The 27711-nt window shown below is 39.4% G+C and overlaps 1 protein-coding gene across 3 annotated transcripts in view; it reads right to left on the minus strand.

Annotated features, from left to right (window-relative positions):
* vezt (vezatin, adherens junctions transmembrane protein) overlaps nucleotides 1–27711 on the minus strand; it is a 120076-nt gene that overhangs the window by 32557 nt on the left and 59808 nt on the right. For all 3 annotated transcript variants that reach the window (XM_073065986.1, XM_073065988.1, XM_073065987.1), the window contains 4 exons: nucleotides 27270–27356; nucleotides 18331–18506; nucleotides 11458–11736; nucleotides 10447–10593 (listed from right to left, as the gene is read on the minus strand). In XM_073065986.1, coding sequence (XP_072922087.1) covers nucleotides 10447–10593; nucleotides 11458–11736; nucleotides 18331–18506; nucleotides 27270–27356 — 689 coding nt within the window. The remainder of the gene's footprint in view (nucleotides 1–10446; nucleotides 10594–11457; nucleotides 11737–18330; nucleotides 18507–27269; nucleotides 27357–27711) is intronic.

Genomic DNA, 27711 nt, shown 5'->3' on the forward strand with positions numbered 1-27711 from the left:
TGCAGGGCTGGAGAAGGGGGAAGCTAATAGGAGAAAACAGAAGGCCATGGAAGAAAGACAAGGGGGAGGAACACCAGAGGGAGGTGATGGGCAGGTAAGGAGATCAGGTGAGAGAGGGAAAAGGGGATGAGAATGGTGGAGAGGGTGGGGGGGGGGGGTGCCATTTTCTACAGCACATAAATTTCCTCAACTGACTACAAAATTACATCAATGATTTTCAAATCTCACATTCGATGGTTAAATGCAGAGTGGAAGTCATGAACTACAGTGGAGCAGTCAGACGCGGTGCCTTAGTCAACTCCATGGCTGAAAACATGGCAGCAGAGGCGGACTTCAAACCAGGCTGAAGACTAGAGGGATGAGACCTCCTCTACCTAGCATCTTGTTGGCAAATGTGCAGTCACTGGAAAATAAGACTGACGATCTCAGGGCAAGGCTGCTGTATCAGAGGCAGATGAGGCAAGTTTCCATTGTTTGTTGCATTGGGACTTGGTTAACAGTGAACATACAGCTATCCGACAAGGAGGATTTACGATCTTCAGAATGGATCGAATCTCAAATTCTGCTAAGGAAAGAGGTGGCGGTGTATGCTTTCTAGTCAATTCTCATTGGTGCATGTACGTTGGGGTTATGTCAACTTCCTGTTCCTCTGACTTAGAACAATGAATGATGTGTTCTGGTGATGTCATCATCCAGAATGGCAGCCTAAAATAATAGCTCCTCCGGAAAAACGTTTATTTTGCCAAATAAACTTTAATTTGCCAAATACAAGATTTCTTGAAAATATCTGAACTGGTAAGGGGGACAAGAATGGGGAAAAGGAATGGAGACGTAAAAAAGCATCACTGCACAGCCTGTGGACAAGAGGGATGCAGCGAGTGGCTCTCCTACACATGCGCGAGGTGGCGAGGCTGACGCTGGGCCTCGTTCAGACAAAATGGCAAATTTAGCTAAAAATTCTGGAGTAGATACGGGAATTCCAGAAAGACATAAAACAGCAACAAATGATATCAAGTCAGAGCTAACCAACGTTAATCAAAAAATAGCGATGGCAGAGACACGAATTGAAAAGGTAGAAGATTGCATTCAAAACGTGGAACGAATGCTAAGTAAGATGATAAAAGTGTTAAATCAACAAGAAAGTAAATTACTCGACCAAGGAAGGTCACGACGGAAGAATATCAGGATATATAATGTTCCCGAAGGAGTAGAGGGGTTGTCTATGGCGGAGTTTGTAGAAAGCTTGCTACGGGACACACTGGAGCTTCTCCCGACCATGCCACTTGACATTGCGAGAACACACCATGCGCTTGTCCCGAGGCCTTCTGGAGACAGGGAAGATAAGCCACGATCAATAGTAATTAGATTCCTTCGATACAAAACCAAAGCAGAGTTTCTGCGCAAGGCCTGGGGAAAGAAGGTATTTTTGAAAGGGAAATTGATATATTTTGATCAAGATTACCCCCCCACTGATCCTGCAGAAATGCAAGGAATATTCTGAAGTGAAGCGAGTATTAAAGCAAAGAAAGATTAGCTTCCAGACTCCGTACCTTGCCAAACTGTGAGTGTTTTATGAAGATGGGATGTAACTGTATCAGACAGCGGGAGAGGCGACTGCAGTCATGAAGGCCAGAGGGTTGCCCGTCAGCATGATCAAACCGAGGGAAAGCCTGGCTGAGCAGCTATCCCGCTCTGCTTGGGAAATAGTGAGAGAATCAAGAAAGCAGAGGACGGGAGGAGGGCAAGAGGAGAATATCAGGAAGAGACTGAGTTTTCAGAAGACAGCCCTCACCTCCTCCAGAAGAGCCATAAGATCTAACTTCAAAGTATTGATAGGCTAAACAGAAGCAAAAATAGACCGTACTATACTTATCTCAAGAAATACATATTACAATGTGGATTTTATATTACTCAATTATTTTATTTTTTATTCATTCATTCACTCCTTTTCCCCCACTTAAATGAAAATATATACATGGGAGGAATGCACAGAGAAATCTTTTCTGTGTAATGGAGATAGATTTTTTCACTTACTTTTATGGGTACTGCAGTGGGGGCCCTCAACTCACAGGTAGGAGAGGCTATCCCCCATGGCTAGACGTTTCCTCTAGCTCAACTCAGGGTCATCTACTAGAGACCTCAGCCTTGGAATCACATCTTTGTTACCTTTCTTTTTATTCGTGTTTCTTGGTTCTTTCTTGTTCAGGGAGTAGATCGATTAAGTTTTATTCTGCTAATTTCAATGAGATACTGACAGATAAATACACATGGCTAGGGACAAAGTAAAATTCATTTCTTTTAATGTCAATGGGCTGTTAAATCCAATCAAACACAGTAAAATTCTATCAAAAATGAAGAAAGAACAAGCCCATGTAGTATATTTACAGGAAACTCACTTAAGCGATAATGAGCATGAAAAACTAAAGAGAATGGGCTTCACTAATTGTTTTTCTCCTCATATAAATCAGGACATAGGACAGGAGTTGCTATTCTCATCTCAAACAAGCTAAATTTTGAAAAAGTATTCGAAATGGGAGATAAGGAAGGCAGATATATTCTGGTAAGCAGGAATATAGACGGAAATTCAGTTACTCTATTGAATATAGTTGGCCCTCCTTATCCGCGGGGGATTGGTTCCAGGACCCCCTGCAGATAACAAAAAGCACGGATGCTCAATTCCCTTATTTAGCTGAACAGTAAAGTTGTCTTTAGGACCCAGCGGAACCCCGGACCTTATTTAACCTGGCTCAGAGTGGTGGTCTTTAGGACCCGACGCAGCTCTAAATCCGCAGTGTTTCTGTTCACGAAAATGAAAGTAAAATGGAAGTAATAAAGCGATCGGAAAGAGGTGAAACGCCATCGATCATCGGAAAAGCTTTAGGCTACAGTCGGTCAATGATCGGAACAATCTTAATGGAGCATGTGAAAGGCCCTGCCCCGATGAAAGCTACAATTATTACTAAGCAACGCAGTGGTTTAATTATTGAAATACATGCATTTCTTAAGTGTTTTATATGCATAGAAAGGTAAAATGTATACTATATACAAAGACAAACTCAGGAACAGAACTCGTTCATAACCCGGGGACTGCTTGTACTTAGAAATCATCTCTCGATTACTTATAGTAACTAATACAATGTAAGTGCTATGTAAATAGTTGTTATACTGTATTGTTTAGGGAATAATGACAAGAAAAAATAGTCTGTACATGCTCAAATAATGAGTGCTGGAGAGAGAACTTCCGGGTTTTCCTGATCCACAGTTGGTTGAATCTGCGCTTGCGGAACCTACGGATAAGGAGGGCTGACTGTATATACGCACCCCCAGGAAGTGATATTACCGTAGTTTCTTCCAGAAAATTACTAATATTATGGTTACGGAAACAGAATGTCTCTTGATATGTGGGGGAGACTTAAATTTACAATTACAACCAAAGTTAGACTCTTCCAATAGAAAAACCTATGAAACAAAGTCCTTACATAAGAAAGTTAATACACTTTTTGAGGATGTTGGTCTAATTGATATATGGAGGGACCTTTTCCCCGACAGAAGGGATTACACTCATTATTCTGACCCCCAATCTGTATACACAAGAATAGTCTATTTCATAACATTTGGAAAAGATAAAGACACCTGTGGAATTGGGACAATAGATGCAAGTGACCATGCACCTATATATTTGTTTTGACCTACAACCAAAGAATACTATTTGGAAACTAAATTCAAGTCTACTCAATGATCCCTATTTTAAGGAACAAATTAAAAAAGAAATTGTCTTTACTTAGAATTCAATGATAATGGAGGGGTTTCACCTCCCATTCTATGGGATACTCTGAAGGCTTTCTTAAGAGGGAAAATTATAGTGATATCTGCATACAAGAAAAAAATAAGGAATTAAACATTAGAGGAATTACAAAAGCTAAAGGAACAAGAAAAAAGCACAAATTGAGTTTGGCGTAGGATACATTAGAGGAAATTTTAAAAATTAGGAATGAAATTATTAGTTTTGCTAAACAAGAAATCAGGAAAAATTTAATGTTTCTGAAACAGAGACATTATGAAAGTGGATCTAAGTCTATGAAAATACTGGCGTGGAAACTGAAAAAAGATAGCAGAAAATATGCTATCCTGACAAAGGGTCTCGGCCCGAAACGTCGACAATGCTTCTCCATATAGATGCTGCCTGGCCTGCTGCATTCTACCAGCATTTTGTGTGTGTTGCTTGAATTTCCAGCATCTGCAGATTTCCTCATGTTTGCTTAACAAATTAGAACGATGACTACTGACTTAACTGAAGTTGAACTAAAAACTGCAATTAGTAGGCTTAAATTAAGCAAGTCACCAGGATCAGATGGATATACGGCAGAGTGGTATAAAGAATTTAAAAATGAGTTAATTCCTGTTTTACTCCCCATACTGAACTGGGCTCTAAAAAAAGGCACAAATGCCACCCAGCTGGAAGGAGGCGATAATCTCAGCTATACCGAAAGAAGGCAAGGATAAATGGAATGTGGGTCATTTAGACCAGTATCTGTTCTTAATGTGGATTATAGATTATTTACCTCCATCATGGCCCAACGATTAGAAGAGTTCCTACCCACACTGATACATAATGGTCAGACAGGTTTTATACAACAACGCCAAACACAAGACAATATACGAAGGACACTTCACATTATGGATCATATACAAAAAAATAAAATTGAAGCAATAGTGATAGGCGTGGACACTGAAAAGGCATTTGATTCAGTTAATTGGAATTTTCTTTAGATATAACATATACAGTTTTATATAGATTTGGTTTACATGACACAATTATTAAAACTATACAGGCACTATATGACAATCCTACTGCTAAGATTAAAATCAATGGATATTTATCAAATAGTTTTACCCCAGAAAGGGGTATGAGACAGGACCCTGCATGCTCACCGCTACTCTTCGCATTATATCTGGAACCATTAACTCAATACATTAGACAAAATGAAGATATCACGGGAATTACTGTTAAAGGGACAGAGCATAAATTGGCCTGTTATGCGGATGACATTTTGATCTATCTAGGGCAACCAACATACTCTTTACCTAAACTGATGCAATCCTTTGAACAATATGGTCAATTATCGGGTTACAAGATCAACATAGATAAAACCCAATTACTTTCATATAACTATAACCCACCAAGAGAAATTGAAAGTACTGTAGATATCCCTGGGCATGGCAAACAGAGTCTTTCAAATACTTGGGCAGTGTTATGCCAAAAGATTTGTCAAAATTATCAGAATGCTATTATTCGCCTATATATATAAAAAAATTAAGGAAGATATAACAAGGTGGAACCCAATTCCTTTTTTCAGTCTCAGTTCCAGGATTGAATCTATTAAAATGAATATACTGCCCAGACTATTATATCTCTTTCAGACCCTACGAATAGTGATTAACCAAAATCAATTCAATGAATGGAACAAGATGTTATCAAGATATATATGGCAAGGTAAAAGGCCTAGAGTTCGTCTCAAAACTTTGCAATTAGCCAAGGAAAAGGCGGGATGGGGCCTACCTTCTCTTAGAAAATTATTATTTTGCAACACAGTTGAGAGCTGTGATATGCTGTGCAACCCGTCAGATGACGCTCAATGGAAAAACATCGAGGAGAGGACACTTTCCATCCCCATGCAGGCAATTTTGGCTGATAACAACCTATAAAGTTACATAAATACCATTGATAACCCATGGGTGAAATGGACTCTTAAAATATGGAAAATTATTGTAAAAATTATAAACTAGAGGGAGATATTGCATTACATATGACTCGGATTTTACGCTGAATAAACTGGATGCTAAATTTAAGAACTGGACCGCTAAAGGGATAACAGTTCTTTGTAATATAACAAAAGAAGGAACACTGTTCAGTTTGAAGTGCTTAAAGAGAAACACTTATTAGAAAAACAAGACTTTTAATCGGTATTTACAGATGCGTCAGTATGTTAATAAGAGGGTTAAAAATGTAACCAAGGCAAGTACATGTTTGATAGAGTTATTTAGAAAAGTATATAATTCAGATAACAGTAGTAGAATCATCTAGTAGAACAGTAGTAGGAACATCTGGAAATCTCCAGGAAGGCCCTCTTCATTGCTGTTGCTGCTGAGAGGTCCGGGTCTCTGCTGAGAAGAACAGGCTCCCAGTCCTCGGGGTCACGTTGCCGGTGGCCATTGGCGGGGGCGTCTTAATACGCTCGGCAGAGGATGGTGCTCGGAGAAGCTGTGCCAGAGGGGATGGTCGGAGGCTTGGCGGTTCGATGTACTTGGAGTCCGCTGTGGGCGGGGCGCTTTCACTATGTGCTGTGTCTGCGAGGCTGGGTTTGACAGAGCTTTCTTTGTGTGCTGCATCTGCGAGGCTGAGTCCAACGGCGCCGTGGAAGTCCATAGCGGGGGAATTCCCTTCTGCTGCCTGCTTGGGATGACGAGTCTATCGGGACCCTGAGGACTTGTGGAAACTGTGTGGTGGTTTCTTTCGAACTTATAGTCTTCTAACATCTTTGGACTATTTTTACTGTGCCCATGGTCTGTTTTTTTAATCAATTATGCTATTGTTTGCACTGTTGTAACTATGTGGTTTTGTGCAGGTCTTGTAGCTTTAGTTTTTGGTCTTGTTTTGTCTGGTGGATTTGGAGCTCCTTTCCAGGGAACGCGCTAAGACGGTAGTGCGATATTAATACGCAGCAGCCTCTCCGGACTCTGGATTGGGGATTGCCAAATGTTACGTGGATTTTCTGGTATAGTCTGTTTTGTCATGTGCTTTTGTGATATCATTCTGGAGGAATGTAGTCTCATTTTTTAACTGCATTGCATTTGTGGTTTCTAAATGACAATAAACTGAATCTGAATTTCAAGCGTGTATAAGGGTTTGTCAAATCTTAAAACACATTCGACTTCATACGTTAAAAACAAAATAGAAGGAAGGAGGGATAATTATTTCTGAGGAAGAATGGACAATAATATGGAGGTATCAATGGAAGTGTACCAGTTCACAGAAATAGGAGTTTGGATGGAAAAACTTGATAAGACATTTTATTACACCCTCTCAGAAATCCCATTATGATAGTAACGTCCCTGTTTGCTGGAGAAATAGTGGAAGTCAAAATGCAAACCTTTATCATATTTTCTGGGAATGTCCCATTATCAAAGACTATTGGAATGGGATACATAATGCCCTACAAGACATCTTTAAAAAGATGTCTTAGAAAGTAAGACCATATATTTTGGGTATATACCTCAAGAATGGTTGAAAAGAGATAAATATTTAATGAATATACTGTTGGTGGCTGGTAAAAAGACTCTTACCAGGAAATGGCTATCACAGGAGAGCCCAACCTTAAACGCATGGATGGAAATTACAATGGACATTCACAAAATGGAGAAGATAACAGCATTTGTTAATCACAAGTTGGAACAACTTGATTCATACTGGGAAAAATAGTTTAATTACATAATGCCTCATAGGCCTGATTTTATTCTCACAAATCAATGAATATGTTGTAAAAAAAATCACTCCTTACTTGTACAGTTTTCTCCTTTTGCTTGTTCTTTCTTTCCTCTTTTCTGTAAGTGTATACCTCAGATAAATATTATGTGGAGATTTGTGGCAAATATGACTATAGTATCTGAAATACATCTTATGGAAATGTTTGTTTGATGATGAACTTCAATAAAAAATAAATTACCAAAAAAAAGAACAATGAACAATGTAGACCATTCTATTTGCCCCAGGAGTTCTCATCCATGATCTTGACCACAGTTTATACACTCACAAAACTGCACAGAAACAGCTCATCCTGATGCATTTCAAATTATAGTCGGCAACTTTAAAGGGCCTGTTTGAGGAAAACCCTGCCCAGTTATCACCAGCACATAACTTGTTGCACCAGAGGGCCTGACACACTAGACCACTGCTACACTACGACAAGGCATGCCCTATCATTCCTTCCCGAGACAGCATTTTGGCAAGTCGGATCATTTGTCTGTACTCCTGCTACCTGCACTCAGACAGAGCCTGAAGAACAAGGCTCCAGAGATCAAGACAGAAAGCAGAGGAATGGTTACAGAATGCCTTGAGTCAGTGCACAGGGCAATGTTCATCTGAGGATCAGAATGAATACATCAGGGTTGTTACAGACTTTATTAACAGTTGTGGATGGGTGTGTCCACACAAAATCATTCAGTTTTTCTCAATCAGAAGCCCTGGATGAACAATGAAATCCAGAAACTGCTGAGAGCCAGATCAGAGATATTCATCTGGAGATCAAGAATGCCACAAAAAGTGCAGGTATGATCTCCAGAAAGCCATCTTTCGGGCGAAGTGGAGATTCTGGGCTAGACTGGAATCAACAAGGGATGTTCAACAGCTGTGGCAGGGTTTGAATGCCATGACCTCCTACAAAGTTAAATCTAGCAACATTGGAGACAGCAAAGCTTTGCTTTCAGATGAGCTCAATGCCCTCTAGGCACATTTTTACCACCAGAACATAGAGGAACCATTGCACACCCCCATGTGTCCTGATGATCCTTTGGTCTCGGTATCTGAAGATGACGTCTGGGCTGCCTTCAAGAGAATGAATCCAAGGAAAGTATCCGTCCGGACGGAGTATCTGGCCGAGTACTGAAGACATGTGCTGACAAACTGGCTAGTGTACTATATTCACTGATATCTTCAATCTCACACTCCAGCAGTATATAGTATCCACCTGCTTAGAGCAGGCTTCAATCATAGCGGTGCACAAGATGCATGTGAAACCTGTCTAAATGACTATCACCCAGTGGGACTTACATCCACAATGATGAAGAGATTTAAGAGGCTGGTGTTAAAGCATATCAACTCTCATCTGAGTGGCCACTTGGATCTGCTCCAATTCTCCTACTGAAACAACAGGTCTACAGCAGGTGCCATCTCGTAGGCTCTTCACACAACCCTGAAACATCTGGACAGCAAAGATACATACATCTGGATGCTCTTTATAGATTACAGCTTAGAATTTAAGATCATCATCCTCTCAAAACTAATCAGTAAACTCTGAGACCTGGGCTTCAATAACCCCTTGTGCAATCTGATCCTGTATTTCCTCACTTGTAGACCCCAGTCAATTCAGATTGGTGAAAAACATCTCCTCTACAATCTCCATCAGTAAAAGAGCACCCACAGGGATGTATACTTAACCCCTTGCTCTACTCACTTTACACCTGTGACTCTGTGTCTAAGTACAGCTCCGACACATTTGCTAATGACACCACTGTTGTGGACTGCATTAAAGGGGATGATGAATCAGCATATAGGAGGGAGGCTTAAAATTTGGCTGAGTAGTGTGATAACAACATCTCACTCAATGTCATTAAGACCAAGGAACTGATAGTAGACTTCAGCAGAGGGAAACCAGAGGTGCATGAGCCAGTAATTATTGGAGGATCAGAGGTGGTGAGGGTCAGTAACTTTAAATTCCTGGTGTCACTATCTCAGAGGACCTGTCCTGGACCCATCATATAAATACACTTGTGAAGAAAGCACAATAGTGCCTCTATTCCTTCAGGACTCTGTGGAAATTCAGCATGTCTTCGAAAATCTTGGCAAACTTCTATAGATGTGTGGTAGAAAGTGTGCTGACCAGCTGCATTACGGCCTGGTATGGAAACACCAATGCCTTTGAACAGAAAATCCTACAAAAGGTAGTGGATTTGGCCCAGTACATCACAGGTAAAAGCCTTCCAACCATCAAGCACATCTACATGAAACGTTGCTATAGAAAATCAGCATCCATCATCAAAGATGCTCTCCACCTAGGCCATGCTCTTTTCTTGCTACTGCCTTCAGGTAGAAGGTACAGATGCTTCAGGACTCACACCACCAGGTTCAAGAACAGTTACTATCCCTCAACCATCAGGCTCTTGAACAAAAGGGGATAACTACATTCATTCAACTTCAGGTGTTCCCATAACTGATGGTCTCACTTTAAGGACTCTTTATCTTGTTATTTCATGCTATTTATTGATATTTGGATTTGCACTATTGGTTGTCCATTAATCCTGTTTACAGTTACTGTTCTATAGATCTGCTAAGTATGTGCCCACAGAAAAAGAATCTGAGGGTTGTATGTAGTGACATGTGTGTACTCTGATACAAAAAATACTTTGAACTGTGTACTTTATGCAAAAGCTGGTAGAAATGCAAAACACCTTTCCATAAAACATTGTTGAGGCTAGTTGAGCTAATCACTTTGAATCTAAGATTGATACCTATCTGCTGATCATCAGTATACCATATAAAGATGTGAAACCATGGCCGGTGAAGAGAGTTTAGATATAATAGCCTATAAAGGCCTATTGCTATGCAATGTTCTAAATTTGATAATGAATTAATAAAACGTGCTAGTAAGATCATTCATAACAAAAGGATATCACTTAAGCAAATAGCAGGTGGCCGCTCGGGAAGCCCGGTAGGTGGATTTTACTGTACGGTACACTGCTTTCCTCAAGCCAATTAGGTGCTGTCCTTCCTGTTGCCAGGAGCTTCCCAGCTTACGAGCAGGACATGCAGCCGTCACCCTGGAAAACAAACCATCAACTTTAGCTACTGTGCAGATCTCTTTATAAGACTCATTAACATTAACTGTCCTGCTTTTGAAATAATTAATAAAACTAGTCAGAATCAGAAACTGAAACAAAAATTTTTGAATAAAAATGAAAATAAAGGGAAAACAGTATAGCATATATTATTACAGTGACACAGAAGGGGGTGTGGCCCAATTTGCCTATCCTGGTTCCCACTTCAACTATCCCATTAGTGTAAGTTTCTTGTACCATAAATTTATTCTCTTACACAGAAAATTTAGAATATGAATGAAGTATATTCAATTCAAAATGTAATGGGGAATATACATGAAAACAGTAAGGATTCCTTTTTAATTGTCTTTTTCATTCAGTAATTTGATCTCTTGATTTTATCAAGGCTATTTCACATTAACAAGTTTGGGGATTTTGTCTGCATTTATCTTATACAGCCACATTGAATTGGCTAAAGTAGCAGGATACAAAAGCAGCATTTGGCAAGCAGCCAACATAGCAGGCGTTAATCAAGAGGTGTGCTGTTTTATGTTACTGACTAGTTGCCATTGCATCTCTGCTTTCTTCTGGCGAGATGATAAAAAACACTTCCCCAGACTGCACAAAGTTAAACCGACAAGTTTTCAGACAGCTTTATTAGTTAGCTATAAATTCTTTAAATGGTGATAACCTCACTCGTATGCTTCTTGCATTCATATCACTACGCATATGCTTAAAATTACAATGTTTTGATCTTAAAATATACCATTTAGTTTCAAATGACTGAGGAGATTTACACGGAACAAGATATGCTAAAATGTGATCAAGTAGGTACAAACATTGTAATATGTATAAAAAGGGACTCACAGCACGAATCCTCTTGAAATAACCTCTATCTCCTGAATCTGCCGCAGGGTTTTTCGTACCAGACCGGAGAAAGCATGGCTATTTGCCACCAGATTTTCAAGACATTCACTGCATTTTCTCATGGATTGCTGAAACCTGGCCCTTTTCCATAAGCCAAAGCTTCTGGAAACCATATAAAGACCAAGCACAAACATTTCTACCATGACCCAAGGGAAAGTGTCACTCACATTTGAGGTCATTATGAAGATACCAGCAAATGCAACCAATATAGAAAGATCCCTAGTATAAAAGAAGAAACACAAACTTAGTAATCTTGAAAGTTGTTTTTAAACTTTGAGACCAAAATTAAATGCCCTCAAGAATTCACTATTTTTTCCCATAACAAATCATTTGTACTTTTACTATAATACTACAGAGTTTCAGCTTCTCTTGGTGTTACTGTCTTGACATTAATCGTTCTGTTCATGCAGATTCTGAAAGTAACAATGAGCAGTTGCTTGAAATAGCATTGTCCATTTAGTAAAATGATTGAAAATGCATCAGATGCAGAATTAGAACAAACAAAATTACTCAGAATCAAGTGTGATTTTCAAGATTACCCAAGTTCTTGGTCAAAAAGAAGAGTCATCCACATGTCTAGAAGCATCACAGTCCAGACCTCATTCAACATTCATAATATGACTTTAATTAATGAACGTTAAATGAAGTTCCAAGGAAACAATACTCAAGCACTTTAATCGATCCTGGTACCTCTGACTCAAATCAGGTAACTCAGATGTGAATCTGATACATCATTTTAGTCTCAGCAGTAAACAGATTTAATCAGATGAACCGTTTAAAATGTGAAGTTCAGAAACAAGAAACACCCAGGACTGCAGTTACAGAAGGATTACAACTCAACAGAGTTACAAACAGCAAATGAGACTCCCAACTTTCTCTCTCCAGCACTCCACATGAAAACAACAAAAAATTGTAAAATCATCAGGGTAATAACAGGCCTGAAAAATTAAATTCTAATGGGACATGGAAGATTATGTGCCAGGAAAGATTAAAGAGGATATAGCAGAAATTTCAACAAATCTAAAAGTAATGCAGAAGATGATTTCAAGACACAAGAGTGACTGCAGATGCTGTAAACTTGGAGAAACACACAAAATGCTGGGTTCTCAGTGAGTCAGGCAGCATCTATGGAGGGAAATGGATGGAGCCATTTCAGGTCAAGACCCTTCATCAGGACTTGTTAGGGATCTAACTGGAAACTCCTTCTGTCCATTTTCTTCCCAGCATTTTGTGTGCTGCTCCAGAAGATAATTTCCACTGGATTATGAATTTGAGTCAAGCAGTAGAAATTTATAATTCATATTAAAACCATAAAAAGACAATTAAATAAAACAATTTCATAAGTATGCAAGATGTGTCAAAAGGCCTGTACGGTTCTATATAGGAGGAGTAGACCATACATAACTTAAAATGGATTTTTATTCAGTAGGATTAAGGGTGATCTAACCTTAGCCTCAACTTCATTTTGTTGCCTGTTCTAATAATCCCAAAAATGCATGAATCAGTCTTGAATATATTCCACTTCTCATGCTCAATTTAGAGTTCGAAACACTCAAAGAGCCACTGAGAGAAGAAATTACTCCTCATTTCCACCTTAGATAGAAGAACTTTTATTCTGCAATAGTAACCCCCATTCCAGATTAAAAATACACCTACAGGGCGAAATCTGGAATTTCCTCATCTTCCGACCCATTGCTCCTCCTCAGATCTTTGTTTCAGTAAGATCCCCTCTAATGAATACAGGGCCAGCTTGATTAATTATTGCTCATAAAGTATCCTCTTCAAACAAAAATCAATATATTGAACTTCCTCCAATACTTCTTTAGTAAGACCAAATTATATGCAGTACTCCAAGTACGTTCTCAATAGCCTTCTAAACACTGTAGCTAGACTTTTGTGTTCTGTTTTATGGGGTCCTACAACATAGAAACAGACCCTTCAACCCACTGAGTGTGACTGGTGTCAAGCATCAATCCCAACATTAATCCCATTTTATTCCCTCTGCATTCCTATCAATTCTGCCAATCACCTACACTCTAAGGCAGGGGTTCCCAACCTGGGGTGTCTGCACCCCCAGGGGATGCGAGATGGAATTTCAGGGGGTCTGATAAAGAGTGGCTTGTGTCCTTGAGTGACGAGTCACGAGTCATCACTCTGCCAGTTGCCAGTGTGCCTTGAGAAGTGGTAGTAAAGTTTGTCCCAAGCACACTCCAATCTCCCGCTGCCCGAGTAGAGAGAGACGTAAACACACTCTGGTCTCCTGCTGCCCGAGTCAGCATTGAGGATTCTCATCAGTATTACCTGGGAAGTTACACCTCAGAGTTGAGGAGTCTCATCAATTTTAGCTAGAAGGTTACATCTCAGAGTTAAAAATCATCTTATAATGCCAAAATCTTTATACATCCCAAATCAACCATCGAGTAACGACTTCGCGTTAAAACCAAACCCGCAGACAGGTAAATTATTCAATTATAATATTTAAAAAAGCCGCATTTTGATAAAGAGCAGCTGAAGTCATTCATTCGTATTTGTCTCAATGCAATAAAGAAGTTTCTGAATTTCAAAGTTTTTTTTTTCTTGAATCGTTGATAATTTTGAATTGTGTTAGTTGAGCAAGTATCATGGTTAGCACCAAGGGCTTTGAATCGTGTGATGGGAGTTCATATCTCAGGTAATCATCAGAAATAGGTGTGTAAATTCAGTAGAGAGTAGCCTACTAAGTCATGTTGCGTCCCCGTAGCATTTCCATCTGACGATTTATCTTGGCATAACCGCAGATAACATTGTAATATAAGATTCGAAAGCGTATTTCTCGCGATACTTTGCTATAGGCGTGTCTGGTTGAGTAAAGCAGTCATCCCTGACTTAGGCATATAGTTGTTTTCACATTCGCTCATATTTTTCTCTTTACCCTTAACCCTTCATTAACCTTTCATCATGTCAAAAAGAAGGAAATGGAATGATGACTATGTGTGCTTTGGTTTCATTTGCACAACAAGAGATGATGGTTTGCAAAATCCCAGTGCATTCTTTGTAGCGTTGTGTTTTCCAACTCAAATCTGAAGCCATCCAAGCTTCAAGAGCACTTGAAGAACAAGCATGGCAGAGCTGATATTGAATGACATGATGTTGGGTCATTGAAAATCAAAAGAGCTCATTTTGATTCACAAGGAACTCTTCCAAAATTAGGTTTTGTTTCTGTTGAAAAACCACTACTTCTTGCTTCATACCAAGTGGCACATAAAGTGGCCAAATCCAAGAAGCCCCATACAATTGCGGAAGATCTCATCAAGCCATGTGCACTGGAAATGGCAACAATCATCCTGGGCAAAGAAGCAAGAAAAAAATTTGAACAGGTGCCCCTATCAAATAATGTCATTCACAACCAAATCAGCGATTTGAGTGAAGATATTTTGGACCAAATCATCTCAGATGTCAGAGCTAGACCTCTTAAAATCTCTATTCAGTTGGATGAGTCAACTGATGTCTCCAGTTGTAGTCAACTCATCACATTAGTGAGGTATGTCAACGATAGTGCTGTGAAGGAAGATTTCCTGTTTTGTAAAGATCTGAAAACAAACACAACTGCAAAGGATGTGATGCAGCTGGTGAAAGACTTCTTTGTCAAACATGATTTAGATATTAAAGATATTGGATCTGTGTGCACTGATTGGGCACCTGCAATGCTTGGAAATAAATCTGGTTTTTCTGCATTGATGAAAAAGGAGATTCCAGACTTGCAAGTTACCCATTGTTTTCTTCATCGGCATGCTTTGGCATCAAAAACATTGCCTCCAAATTTGAAGGAAGTCCTTGATAATTGTGTGAAGATCATCAACTGGATCAGGGGGCATACTTTGAACCATCGCATCTTCAAATCATTTTGTGAGGATCTGGGAAGTGAGCATTCAGTTTTGCTTTTCCACACAGAAGTCCGTTGGTTGTAACGAGGATAAGCTTTAACCTGCTTCTTTGAACTGCTGGAAGAAATCAAAGTTTTTCTGGAGGAGCGTAAATGTGATCTGGTTGGGGCAATGGAATCACAGGAATTCGCCCAAATGCTGGCTTACTTAGCTGACATTTGCACTCGTATGAATGACCTGAGTGTTTCTCTTCAAGGAAAAGGGATAAACATATTGAAGGCTTGTGAAAACTTGAATGTCTTCAAAGAAAAATTATGTCTTTGGCATCAAAGGATGGAAAGAAGCAGTCTCTCAAATTTTCCTTCAATAGAAGAGATGGTACCCAATTTCCCTCGGGATCAATAAAGTATGTCTGTCTGTCTGATGATGCTGGATCCATAACTCCTACTGTGCGTGAAGAAATTGTGGCTCATTTGGAAATGCTGTCAGAATCGTTTGATGGATATTTTGCTGCTGGAGACCTGAAGATTTCAGAAGAATGGATCATGAATCCATATTCCTACAATTTGGAGAAAATGTCAGATGATGAAGAACTGAAGGAAGATCTTATTGATTTGTGGACAAATCAAGCTCTAGAAATGCAGTTTGAAAGCAAGACTTTGGAGGAGTTTTGGTGTGCAGCACTGGATACGTTCCCAAGACTTGGTGGAAAAGCACTCCGTGTCCTCACTCCATTTGCAACAACATACCTGTATGAATCTGGATTCAGTTCTCTTTTGTCAATCAAGACAAAATCTAGGAACTGCCTGAATCCACAGGCAGACCTGCAGATCGCAGTCAGCAAGGAAGTACCACGTTTTGACAAAATCATGAATGAGAAGCAGGACCAAAGAAGTCATTGAATTTTATGTTCACAACTGGGATTGATTTTACTGTTTACAATTTTTTCTGAATAAATTAGAATCTAATTGCTCAATTTATATTTGCATTTTATGCACTGAGTTAAAAGCTTTTTTTTTAAGTTCAATTTGTTCACCCGTAATATTGTATGTGGTTTAATTTGTGGTTCAAAAATTAGAAATTAGACTTCTTCATCTTCAAATGTGATATTACTTTTGTAGGGGGTGCGAACATTAATCAAACATTTCCGAGGGGTGTGGGGCATAGAAAAGGTTGGGAACCACCGCTCTAGGGACAACTTACAGTGGCAAATTAACCTACCAGCCCATAGGAAACTTTAATACCTAGCAGCAATCCATGGACTTACAGGTAGAATATGCAAAGACCAAACAAACAGTGCACAAGTGTACAGGCGAATGAAATTATTGTTACTCTGGATCAATGCAGCATAAAACACACGATAAGCATAAGGAACACAATAAAAAGCACGAATACATAAATATAAAAGCAATCCAATTAAACACTGTTACATACCCTGTGGGTATCTTATGACTGTCTTATGATCATGATGTAATTGAGTATCTGGTGAGCATGATGTAATTGTCTTGTGATGGTGGGGTGATGTAATTTCCCACCAGTGTGAGGTCACGTGATGACATGTTCCAACAGGTATAAAATGTCTGCTGTGACGCAGGGGTTTTTGTGTTGAGTCGTCATTTAATTCGTCAGTTACTCCGTTATGCTGTGTATTTGTCTCATGACACAGTTTCGTTTTAAAGTGTAGTTTTACTTTCTATTGTAAGGTACAGAATCACTGTACCGGCAGCTTCGCCAATCGCTGCCAGTTTTGTTCAATGTATCTTTGTTTTAATTTTCAAACCTAAGTATTGGAGAGTGAAGACTTTACCAAAGTATGGGAACGCAAAGGATCGAGTAAAGTTGGTGTTGCTTGGCGGTTTATTATAGGATCGACCTTATTGAATCTTCGTTCAGAAAATAGTGACCTGCGTCTGAGATAACCCCTGCCTGAAAGAGCAGAAAGGGTTGTGCAGTGTTATTCGCCAAGAAAAAGGTCAGTTCCTTTAAGCCATTTTTATTTCCTTTGTCGTGAATCCTTCATACAAGGCATATTTCGGCTGGGATCAGCAGTAACATCACATCGTCCAGAAATTCGTTACTTCAGGAAAGTCTCTCCTAATTGACTGTATAAGTCACCTGGACTTTCATATTCACCATTTTAAGACTGTGTTCGCATTTACCACTTTAAGAACTGCTCCAGAATTGTCGTATAGCAGTTAACTTCTGGTTAAGTTAGTCATTTGTTTACTTTTCATTTTTGTTGAGCAGAATTTAATAAATGTTTGTTTATAAAAAAAAACTCGACTCAATTTTATATTCATTGTTGCCGGACTTGTACCGTAACAACACAATGTACAAATAACCATTTGAGTGTGGCCAAGTAGGGACAGTGTTCGAGTGGAACGTTTAAACCTGATTTTTCTTTTTTTTAAATAAACAGAATATGGAAATGCTTCTGGCTCCACACCACCCTCTCTTCATTAGTAGACATGAACATAGAACCACACTATATTACTTAGAATGATTCTTTTAGTTTATGGTAGCTTTCTGTCTCCATTCAGGAGGTGAATGGTACTATCCTGGAATATGGAAAATTAACTATGGTCTTTAAAGCTAGTGAGACTTGACCTCCAGATGATATTTTTAAGCAGCTCCAGAGTGGTCATCACTTCTGAAACTCCATTCCAGACAGCTCAGTGTGAGTAAACTCTACAGCAGTACCCAATACTAGTCAGATATTCTTATTAAGAACTTGTGTGTCATGGAGGTGGGTGGCCTTGTTTAATTTTGTTACCACCTACATTAGGCAAAGAAAGGCAACATGAAACCATCACAAATAGCTTACAAATTTTGTATACAGACAAATAATTTGCATTTTCAAACAGTTTAATAAATACCTGATGTATAAATTTTTGTAATATAAAAAAGGCATACTGTTACAAAGAGCAAGAACAAATTATAGGAAACATACCAAATGCTAGGAATTCCGGACAGCCACCAGGCTGGCAGGTAGCCATTTCTCTGTTGCTGAGCCTGTGCTGAGCTCAGGATGCTGGGGTCCAGGAGTTCAATCAGCTCCACATCCTCCTGCAGAAGCACTTCCTGCTCCAGGATGGTGCATAGAGCGTGCCGTTGAAAATCAATATCCTTGGTAAGCAGGCAAGAGAATAATGGGTTACTATTTTTGTAAAGTATATAAAGGATTTGAAGTACATAGAGTGTTTACAGTTAGCTGCAGGTAGCTTAAAAATATATTGCTCATTTTGATTTGGTATTCTGGACGTTTTTTCCAGTACGTGAAAACATTTTAAAGCAATAACACAAAGCAACAATCTTGATAAGAAAGTCTAGAATTGACTTGCACAAAAACTGAGTTCATCCCTGCAGGCAAAATACTACTTCAGCAGTTAAAATACAACCCTAAAGTCTCTACTATTTCCATCTAAGGCTCACATGCTGCTTTCAACCCTATGGGTCTCACATTGTTCGTGAGAAGCAAGGATATACACTAACAGGAAAAGTTTTGAAGAGGCATCAGTAGTTTTACTTGGGACCGGATTTGATTAAGTCCTGCAACCAGTGTTTGGGTAGCTATTTCCTTCAATCTTCCATTCCACTGTCAAGTTACAATAGAAAACAGTTTCTGCATGGAACTATCAGGTTTGACTACTTCACTGAGAAAATGAATTAAAAAGTCATGATCTAGGATCTTTGTAAATAGCAGTCAATAAGAAAAAGGCACTAGAAGAATTGATCAAGTACACCACAGACTAATCCTTTTCCTTTTCAAAAATTCGTGCTATGAAATTGTTATTAGAAAAAATATCAGTGGCAACATGATTCCTTAAAGACGCAAATTTCTTTGAAAAGAGATGCAGTGAGTCCAATGCTGCCTGAGATAACAGGAACTTGGGAGCCACCCACCATCAAAGGGTTACACCAGGGGTTCCCAACCTGGGGTGCCCGCACCTCCAGGGGGTGCGAGATAGGATTTCAGGGGGTGCGACAAAGAGTGGCTTGTGTCCTTGGGTGACGAGTCATCGCTCAGCACACTGCCAGTGTGCCTTGAGAAGTGGTAATAACGTTTGTCCCAAGCACACTCCAGTCTCCCGCTGCCCAAGTCGAGAGAGACGTAAACACACTCTGGTCTCCCGCTGCCCGTCAGCGTTGAGGATTCTCATCAGTGTTACCTGGGAAGTTACACCTCAGAGTTAAAAATCATCTCATAATGCCAAAATCTTTATACATCCCGAATCAACCATCGAGTAACGACTTCACGTTAAAACCAAACCCGCAGACAGTAGGTAAATTATTCAATTATAATATTTTAAAAAGCCGCATTTTGATAAAAAGCAGCTAAAGTCATTCATTCGTATTTGTCTCAATGCATTAAAGTTTTTGAATTTCAAAGGTTTTTCTTCTCTTTAAAGGTTTTTTTCTTGAATCGTTGATAATTTTGAATTGTGTTAGTTGAGGAGGTATCATGGTTCGCACTGAGGACTTTGAATCGTGTGTAGGAGTTCATATCTCCGGTAATCATCAGAAATAGGTGTGTGAATTCAGTACAGAGTAGCCTAATAAGTTGTGTCACGTCCCTGTAGCATTTCCACATGATGATTTATCTTGGCGTAACCGTAGATAATATCGTAACATAATATTCAAAAGCATATTTCTCATGATACTTTGCTATAGGCGTGTCTGGTTGAGTAAAGCAGTCATCCCTGTCAGTCAGATAGCTTTTCTCATATTAGCTCATATTTTTCTCTTTACCCTTAACCCTTCATTAACCTTTCATCATGTCAAAAAGAAGGAAATGGAATGATGACTATGTGTGCTTTGGTTTCACTTGCACAACAGGAAAGGAAACCCCAGTGCATTCTTTATAGCGTTGTGTTTTCCAACTCAAATCTGAAGCCATCCAAGCTTCAAGAGCACTTCAAGAACAAGCATGGCAGAGCTGATGTTGAATGACGTGATGTTCAGTCATTGAAAATCAAAAGGGCTCATTTTGATTCACAAGGAACTCTTCCAAATTTAGGTTTTGTTTCTGTTGAAAAACCACTACTTCTTGCTTCATACCAAGTGGCATATAAAGTGGCCAAATCCAAGAAGCCCCATACAATTGCGGAAGATCTCATCAAGCCATGTGCACTGGAAATGGCAACAATCATCCTGGGCAAAGAAGCAAGAAAAAAATTTGAACAGGTGCCCCTATCAAATAATGTCATTCACAACCAAATCAGCGATTTGAGTGAAGATATTTTGGACCAAATCATCTCAGATGTCAGAGCTAGACCTCTTAAAATCTCTATTCAGTTGGATGAGTCAACTGATGTCTCCAGTTGTAGTCAACTCATCACATTAGTGAGGTATGTCAATGATGGATAGATAGATAGATACTTTATTCATCCCCATGGGGAAATTCAACTTTTTTTTCCAATGTCCCATACACTTGTTGTAGCAAAACTAATTACATACAATACTTAACTCAGTAAAAAATATGATATGCATCTAAATCACTATCTCAAAAAGCATTAATAATAGCTTTTAAAAAGTTCTTAAGTCCTGGCGGTAGAATTGTAAAGCCTAATGGCATTGGGGAGTATTGACCTCTTCATCCTGTCTGAGGAGCATTGCATCGATAGTAACCTGTCGCTGAAACTGCTTCTCTGTCTCTGGATGGTGCTATGTAGAGGATGTTCAGAGTTTTCCATAATTGACCGTAGCCTACTCAGCGCCCTTCGCTCAGCTACCGATGTTAAACTCTCCAGTACTTTGCCCACGACAGAGCCCGCCTTCCTTACCAGCTTATTAAGAAGTGAGGCGTCCCTCTTCTTAATGCTTCCTCCCCAACACGCCACCACAAAGAAGATGGTGCTGTGAAGGAAGATTTCCTGTTTTGTAAAGATCTGAAAACAAACACAACTGCAAAGGATGTGATGCAGCTGGTGAAAGACTTCTTTGTCAAACATGATTTAGATATTAAAGTCATTGGTTCTGTGTGCACTGATTGGGCACCTGCAATGCTTGGAAATAAATGTGATCTGGTTGGGTCAATGGAATCACAGGAATTCACCCAAATGCTGCCTTCAAAGAAAAGTTATGTCTTTGGCGTCGAAGGATGGAAAGAGGCAGTCTCTCAAATTTTCCTTCACTACAAGAGATGGTTGATGATGCTGGATCCATAACTCCTACTGTGCGTGAAGAAATTGTGGCTCATCTGGAAATGCTGTCAGAATCGTTTGATGGATATTTTGCTGCTGGAGACTTGAAGATTTCAGAAGAATGGATCATGAATCCATATTCCTACAATTTGGAGAAAATGTCAGATGATGAAGAGCTGAAGGAAGATCTTATTGATTTGTGGACAAATTGAGCTCTTGAAATGCAATTTGAAAGCAAGACTTTGGAGGAGTTTTGGTGTGCAGCACTGGATATGTTCCCAAGACTTGGTGGAAAAGCACTCCACGTCCTCATTCCATTTGCAACAACATACCTGTATGAATCTGGATTCAGTTCTCTTTTGTCAATCATGAGAAAATCTAGGAATCGCCTGAATCCACAGGCAGACCTGCGGATCACAGTCAGCAAGCAAGTTCCATGTTTTGAGAAAATCATGAATGAGAAGTAGGAGCAAAGTCATTGAATTTTATGTTCACAATTGGGATTGATTTTACTGTTTACAATTGTTTCTGAATAAATTAAAATCTAATTGCTCAATTTATATTTGCATTTTATGCACTGAGTTAAAAACTTATTTTTTTAAGTTCAATTTGTTCACCCGCAGTATTGTATGTGGTTCAAAAATTAGAAATTAGACTTCTTCATTTTCAAATGTGATATTACTTTTGTAGGGGGTGCGAACATTAATAAAACATTTCCTAGGAGTGTGGGGCATAGGAAATATGTGGTGTGAAGTCTGAAAAGAGGATGCTGTCCAAGTTGCATGCTATCTTGGACAGTGACTCCCATCCACTCCATAATGTACCGGTTAGGCACAGGAGTACATTCAGCCACAGACTCATTCCACCGAGATGTAACACTGAGCGTCATAGGAAGTCATTCCTGCCTGTGGCCATCAAACTTTACAACTCCTCCCTCGGAGTGTCAGACACCCTGAGCCAATAGGCTGGTCCTGGGCTTGTTTCCACTTGGCATGATTAACTTACTATTATTTAATTATTTATGGTTTTATATTGCTATATTTCTACACCGTTCTTGGTTGGTGCGGCTGTAACGAAACCCAATTTTCCTCGGGATCAATAAAGTATGTCTGTCTGTCTGTCATAGAAAAGGTTGGGAACCACTGGGTTACACAATTTGTGAAGGAGTGTTGTTGGTGAGAGAAAGGGTCTTTGTTAACTCTATCCCTTCTTTGTCAATCCAGCCTGATTTCCTCAACTCCATGTCAGCCACAGGTTTCCATGGTGGGAATTCATTTGAAAACAATGACCCACATCCTGTGGGTCACAATGCAAGATATGCAGCAGCTGCCATCTTCAAAATGAGCAAGAATAGTTTTAATTCTCTTACAAACCATAACAACAATTTCTTAAAGAAGGTTGCCTCAATTTCACAATTACATTTGTGGCTTCCACTCTGGTGTTATTGCTATATGCAGCATCATCTTTGCACATTGAAAATCCCTAAGGTCCAATTCCTAGTACAAGGAGGATGAGAGGTGTCTTATAGAGGTGTACAAGATGATAAAAGTCTCTGGCTATCAACAGATTAGGTCAAAAGATTGTCACAACATCATGGGCCAAAGGTCTTATACTGTGTGGTAACGTTCTATGTTTTAAGTCTTTGGCCTTGTCAGTGTTAAGCTGAATAAAGTTCTCAATCATCCATTACTTGAAGTTAGATAAGAATTATTGAGATAACTTGGTAGTAACTGACCCTTGGGCAGTGAAGGTAGACAAAGCAAACTGTCAGTAAATAATTTCTGGCTCAGTGGTGATAGAAATGATATTTTAACATAGAAATTGTTAATGGAATGGAGGCTCAGTTAAACTGATCAGTAGTGTATACCATCTTACAAAAGACACAAGAGACTGCAGATGCAGGGAGCTGGAGAGAAAAGCAAGCTGCTGAATGGCCTAAATTGGCACAAGCAAACAACCAGTAGCAATATCCAGCACACAGTTCAAGAAACTACTTATTTCACTCCTTTCAAATATGATTCTACTACCAAGCTGTGTGCGACAGTAACCTGCAATTTACATTTTGAGGTGTGTTTTGGGGTTGACTGAGTGATCTGACACTTTGCTGTCTCTGAGGGAGTTCAGTGACTTTGGGAGCAGAGTGCGTGGCCTGGAGACCTGGAAGTGGGATGTTAGCCGATAATTGACTCCACTGCTTCTCTCCAATTGAGGCGCGAGCAAGGTTGAAGTAAACGAAGACATGACCAGAGGCGAGCAAGGGTTCGGCGCTGTCTGCCTGCGTTTGTTTTTCCTCTTCCTCTAGTTAGCTGTTGTCGGAGCAAAGTGCAGGAGTCTTGGGTTCCACGTTGCAAGGATTGATCAGCAAGGCTTGTGTCTGTGGACTTGTTTTGAGGTTCATGTTGTATGTGTTCCCAGATTCTGGTTACTAATTTTTTGCTGTTTTTCAGTGATTTGATCGGGGTGATCAGTTGGGATTGGGGCACTTGGGCGAAGATTGGCTTTTCAGCCCAGAGTCAGCTAGCTGAACTGAACAAAAGTGAAAACTCCTTGTCTCCTGGTTTGATATTCTATGTGTAGTTCACTCGCTTTTAGCAGTTTGCGCAATTCCTTTTCTTCCTCACATTGGGCATTTGATATTTTCTTTGAATGGGTTCCATAGTGTTTCTTTGTTTCATGGCTGCCTGCAGGGAGGACAAATCTCAGAGGTGTATTCTGTATAAATACTTTGATAATAAACGTACTTCAAATCTTTGAACTCAGCAGGTCAGGCAATATCAGTGGAGGCAAAAGGGATAGTCGACATTTCAGGTCAAGACCCTGCATCATCTTAGTCCCAATTCACCATCTTACAGAAGTCTAACAATGATTTTGCCCGGGGCTTCAAATTTGTTGGCATTGTTAAGACTTACAATAGTGCCATACATTTCTTTAAGGATCTCATAGCTTGAAGTATTTAACACTCAGTGACCTAAGTGGAAACCCAGGAGTGCAATAATAGCTATCCCCAAAATTAGAACAGCATAATGTAATACTAAGTCTTCTCCAATTTCTTCAGCTAAGGAGCAGAAAAGACTTAAGTCAATTTACAGAAATTTTGAACAAAATTTATACTCAAATCTTGTCTCAAATTCCCTCGGCACAGAATCTCCTTTTATAATAATAACAAAAAGCATTCCACATTATTATCTCATTTAAACAGTTCCACCTCAGACTTGCTGTCCGTCTTTACTGTCCCCATGGCTCTATTTGCTAATTTCCAAGGTGCTTACATAAAAGGAAGGGCAGGGACACAATTCCTTCCCTATTCCAAGATTTATTACCGAGCTTGTAAAAGTTAAGCAGGTCACTCCCCTCTCTCCCTACAGTGGCTACTTTATGCAAATATGTGTGAATAAAGTAATTCCCACTATAACATATTTAACTGTTTTGATTGGACACTGAATACAAGGAGTATTGTATTACTTGCCTCATTTGGTGAAAGAGTACTAAGGAGATTTACTAGAATGGTACCTGGGATTCAGCACCCAAGTTACAGAGAGAGGTTGAACAAGTTAGGTCTGTATTCTTTGGAGTGTAGAAGGTTAAGGGGGGACTTGATAGAGGTATTTAAAATTATGAGGGGGATAGATAGAGTTGACATTGATAGGCTTTTTCCATTGAGAGTAGGGGAGATTCAAACAAGAGGATATGAGTTAAGAGCTAGGGGGCAAAAGTTTAGGGGTAACACGAGGGGGAGTTTCTGTACTCAGAGAGTGGTAGCTGTGTGGAACGAGCTTCCAGTAGAAGTGGTAGAGGCAGGTTCAATATTGTCATTTAAAGTAAAATTGGATAGGTATATGGACAGGAAAGGAATGGCGGGTTATGGGCTGAGTGCAGGTAGGTGAGACTAGGTGAGAGTAAGCATTCGGCATGGACTAGAAGGGCTGAGATGGCCTATTTCTGTGCTGTAATTGTTATATGGTTATATGTTGGAATCAGATCAATCGCCCATTTTGCACCTGGCTTTACTTTACAATTCCTTTGAATTCACTGGAAAGTAAAACATGCAATTGATCTGATTGTAAGACATACAAAATGCTGGAGGAACTCAGCAGGTCAGGCAGTATCCATGGAAAGAAATAAAGAGTCCATATCTTCATCAAATCCAAAACGTCAGCTCTTTATTCTGTTCTGTAGATACAGCCAGACCTGCTGAGTTCCTCCAGCGTTTTGTGGTGTTACTCTGGATTTCCAGCAACTGCAGAATCTCCTGTGTTTATGAATTAATCTGATTGTGCCCGCTTCACAATGAGTAGGCTTGATTAAAATTGCCCTCTTAAGAGCTCAGTGCTGGACGGACTGTAAACATCACTCAGAGATGGTACTAAAATCTGGGTTGCTTTCTTAAAACAAAACTGTGCAATTTCAATTGAAACAAAATGCATAAATATTACCCTCTCAACTCTCCTGTACAATCAGAAATTCCAAAACATTAGCATTTCAGATAAGACTACTGTTTTAATGCAATAAAAAGAAGTAAATCCTTGCAATTGATGGGTTCTAGTAAATATAGTTGCAGTCCAAAACTGACAGATAGGATTATTTAGCTATTCTTACAATCTGGGTACCACAGTGTAGGGGTTGTTACTGGATTAGCAGCCTGACTGTCTGAATCTCAGAGACACAGTTGAAATCTCATCATAACAGTCATTAAACAAATTGCACTAGCTATAACTATGCCATTGATTAACCAGTGTCCTTCGGTGATTGAATTCTGTCATCATTGTCCAGTCTGGTCTTTAAATGACTCCAGAGCTATGACTATGACTGATTTTTAAATCTACCCCAGTTCAGGATCAATTAGGTTTGGATAGCTAGCAATGCCTGCACCCCATGAACAAATAAAAAGCAATTAGCTCCATATATCAATTCCCAACCGTCCATTCATGTAAAATGCAGAGCTTGCTTACTCAAGTCATAATTAATTAAACTTTGTCATCTTTGAATGATTTCAAAATGCATAACTTCTGAGTTGCTAAGGGAAGTGAAAGTCTTAGCTACTTCAATGTGCAAAGTGGTAAAATACTCATTAATGCTATTAACTGAACAGCAGGAACAAATTTTCAAAGCACAGTTTTGGAAAAAAACATGGTAGGGTGAGAAGGAAACAAGAAACCAATATTTAAAAGTATTTAATTTATATTATATATCTTGTGTTAACAGCAGTGGTGGAGAACTCAAGCATCGGCTTCAGCACTATGTTACATGGAAAAGATCTGCCAAGTTAGCCCTTGGCATAAGATTGGCCCTTAGGTGTGCACAGTAAAGCGGGGTGCGAGATCCATACATTTTATACAGCTACCACTACAATATGTCTTGTAAGCAATGAGATCAACTTAATAATAAACACAAGACATTCAGCACGTGCTGGACATCTAGAAGAACACACACACAATGCCAGAGGAACTCAGCAGGTCAGGTAGCATCTATGGAGAGGAATAAACAGTTGATGCTTTGGGCTGAGACTATTAACTTAATCAAACGCTTCAATCCTAGGAAGACAAAGTTCACAGTGCCTTTCTTTTTCCATTACAACAAGCATGGTCAGTAATATGCAACAGCAGTAGAAGATTCTAGACTCTTAATGTTTTATTTTATATGAAAAAGGGTAGATAATACATCAAAGAAAATTTATTGATGAATACAAATGGTATGAACTCCAGGGTAGAAGCTCTCTGGGATGCAAGAGAATTGTACAAAGGTTTACCAGTAATTCCAAATCTTCCCTTCTCTTAACTTCGGAGAACGGATTCCATTTTTGAACAATTTCAAAACTCTTTGACAAGAAGCTCCTCTGCAAAAAATAACAAATGGAAATATTTAGTTCTCTGTCGTAATTCCAACCAAGTATCCTGTTAATCAGACTAAAGGAAAAATGGTTATCAAAATGCCCACATGAACTGCAGCAAATCAAAATAAAAATTACTCCTCCTATCAGATATTTAAGGAGCTTTTCAGCCTTTCTCGTTCCAACATTCCTCACACTCTAGGAACTTGGCTTGATTCTGAATTATAACATTTTACCATATCGACTGCCCTCTGTTTCTGCATGTTACTAAAGAACTGCTTCCTCATTTTCCAACTGCAATTACCCCCCTTCAAAGAGTCTCCAATCTATTCCACTTTGGTTTGCATTTTGTGATTGTAAA

Source organism: Hemitrygon akajei, chromosome 14, assembly GCF_048418815.1.
Source record: "Hemitrygon akajei chromosome 14, sHemAka1.3, whole genome shotgun sequence".
Classification (NCBI taxonomy): Eukaryota; Metazoa; Chordata; class Chondrichthyes; order Myliobatiformes; family Dasyatidae; genus Hemitrygon; species Hemitrygon akajei.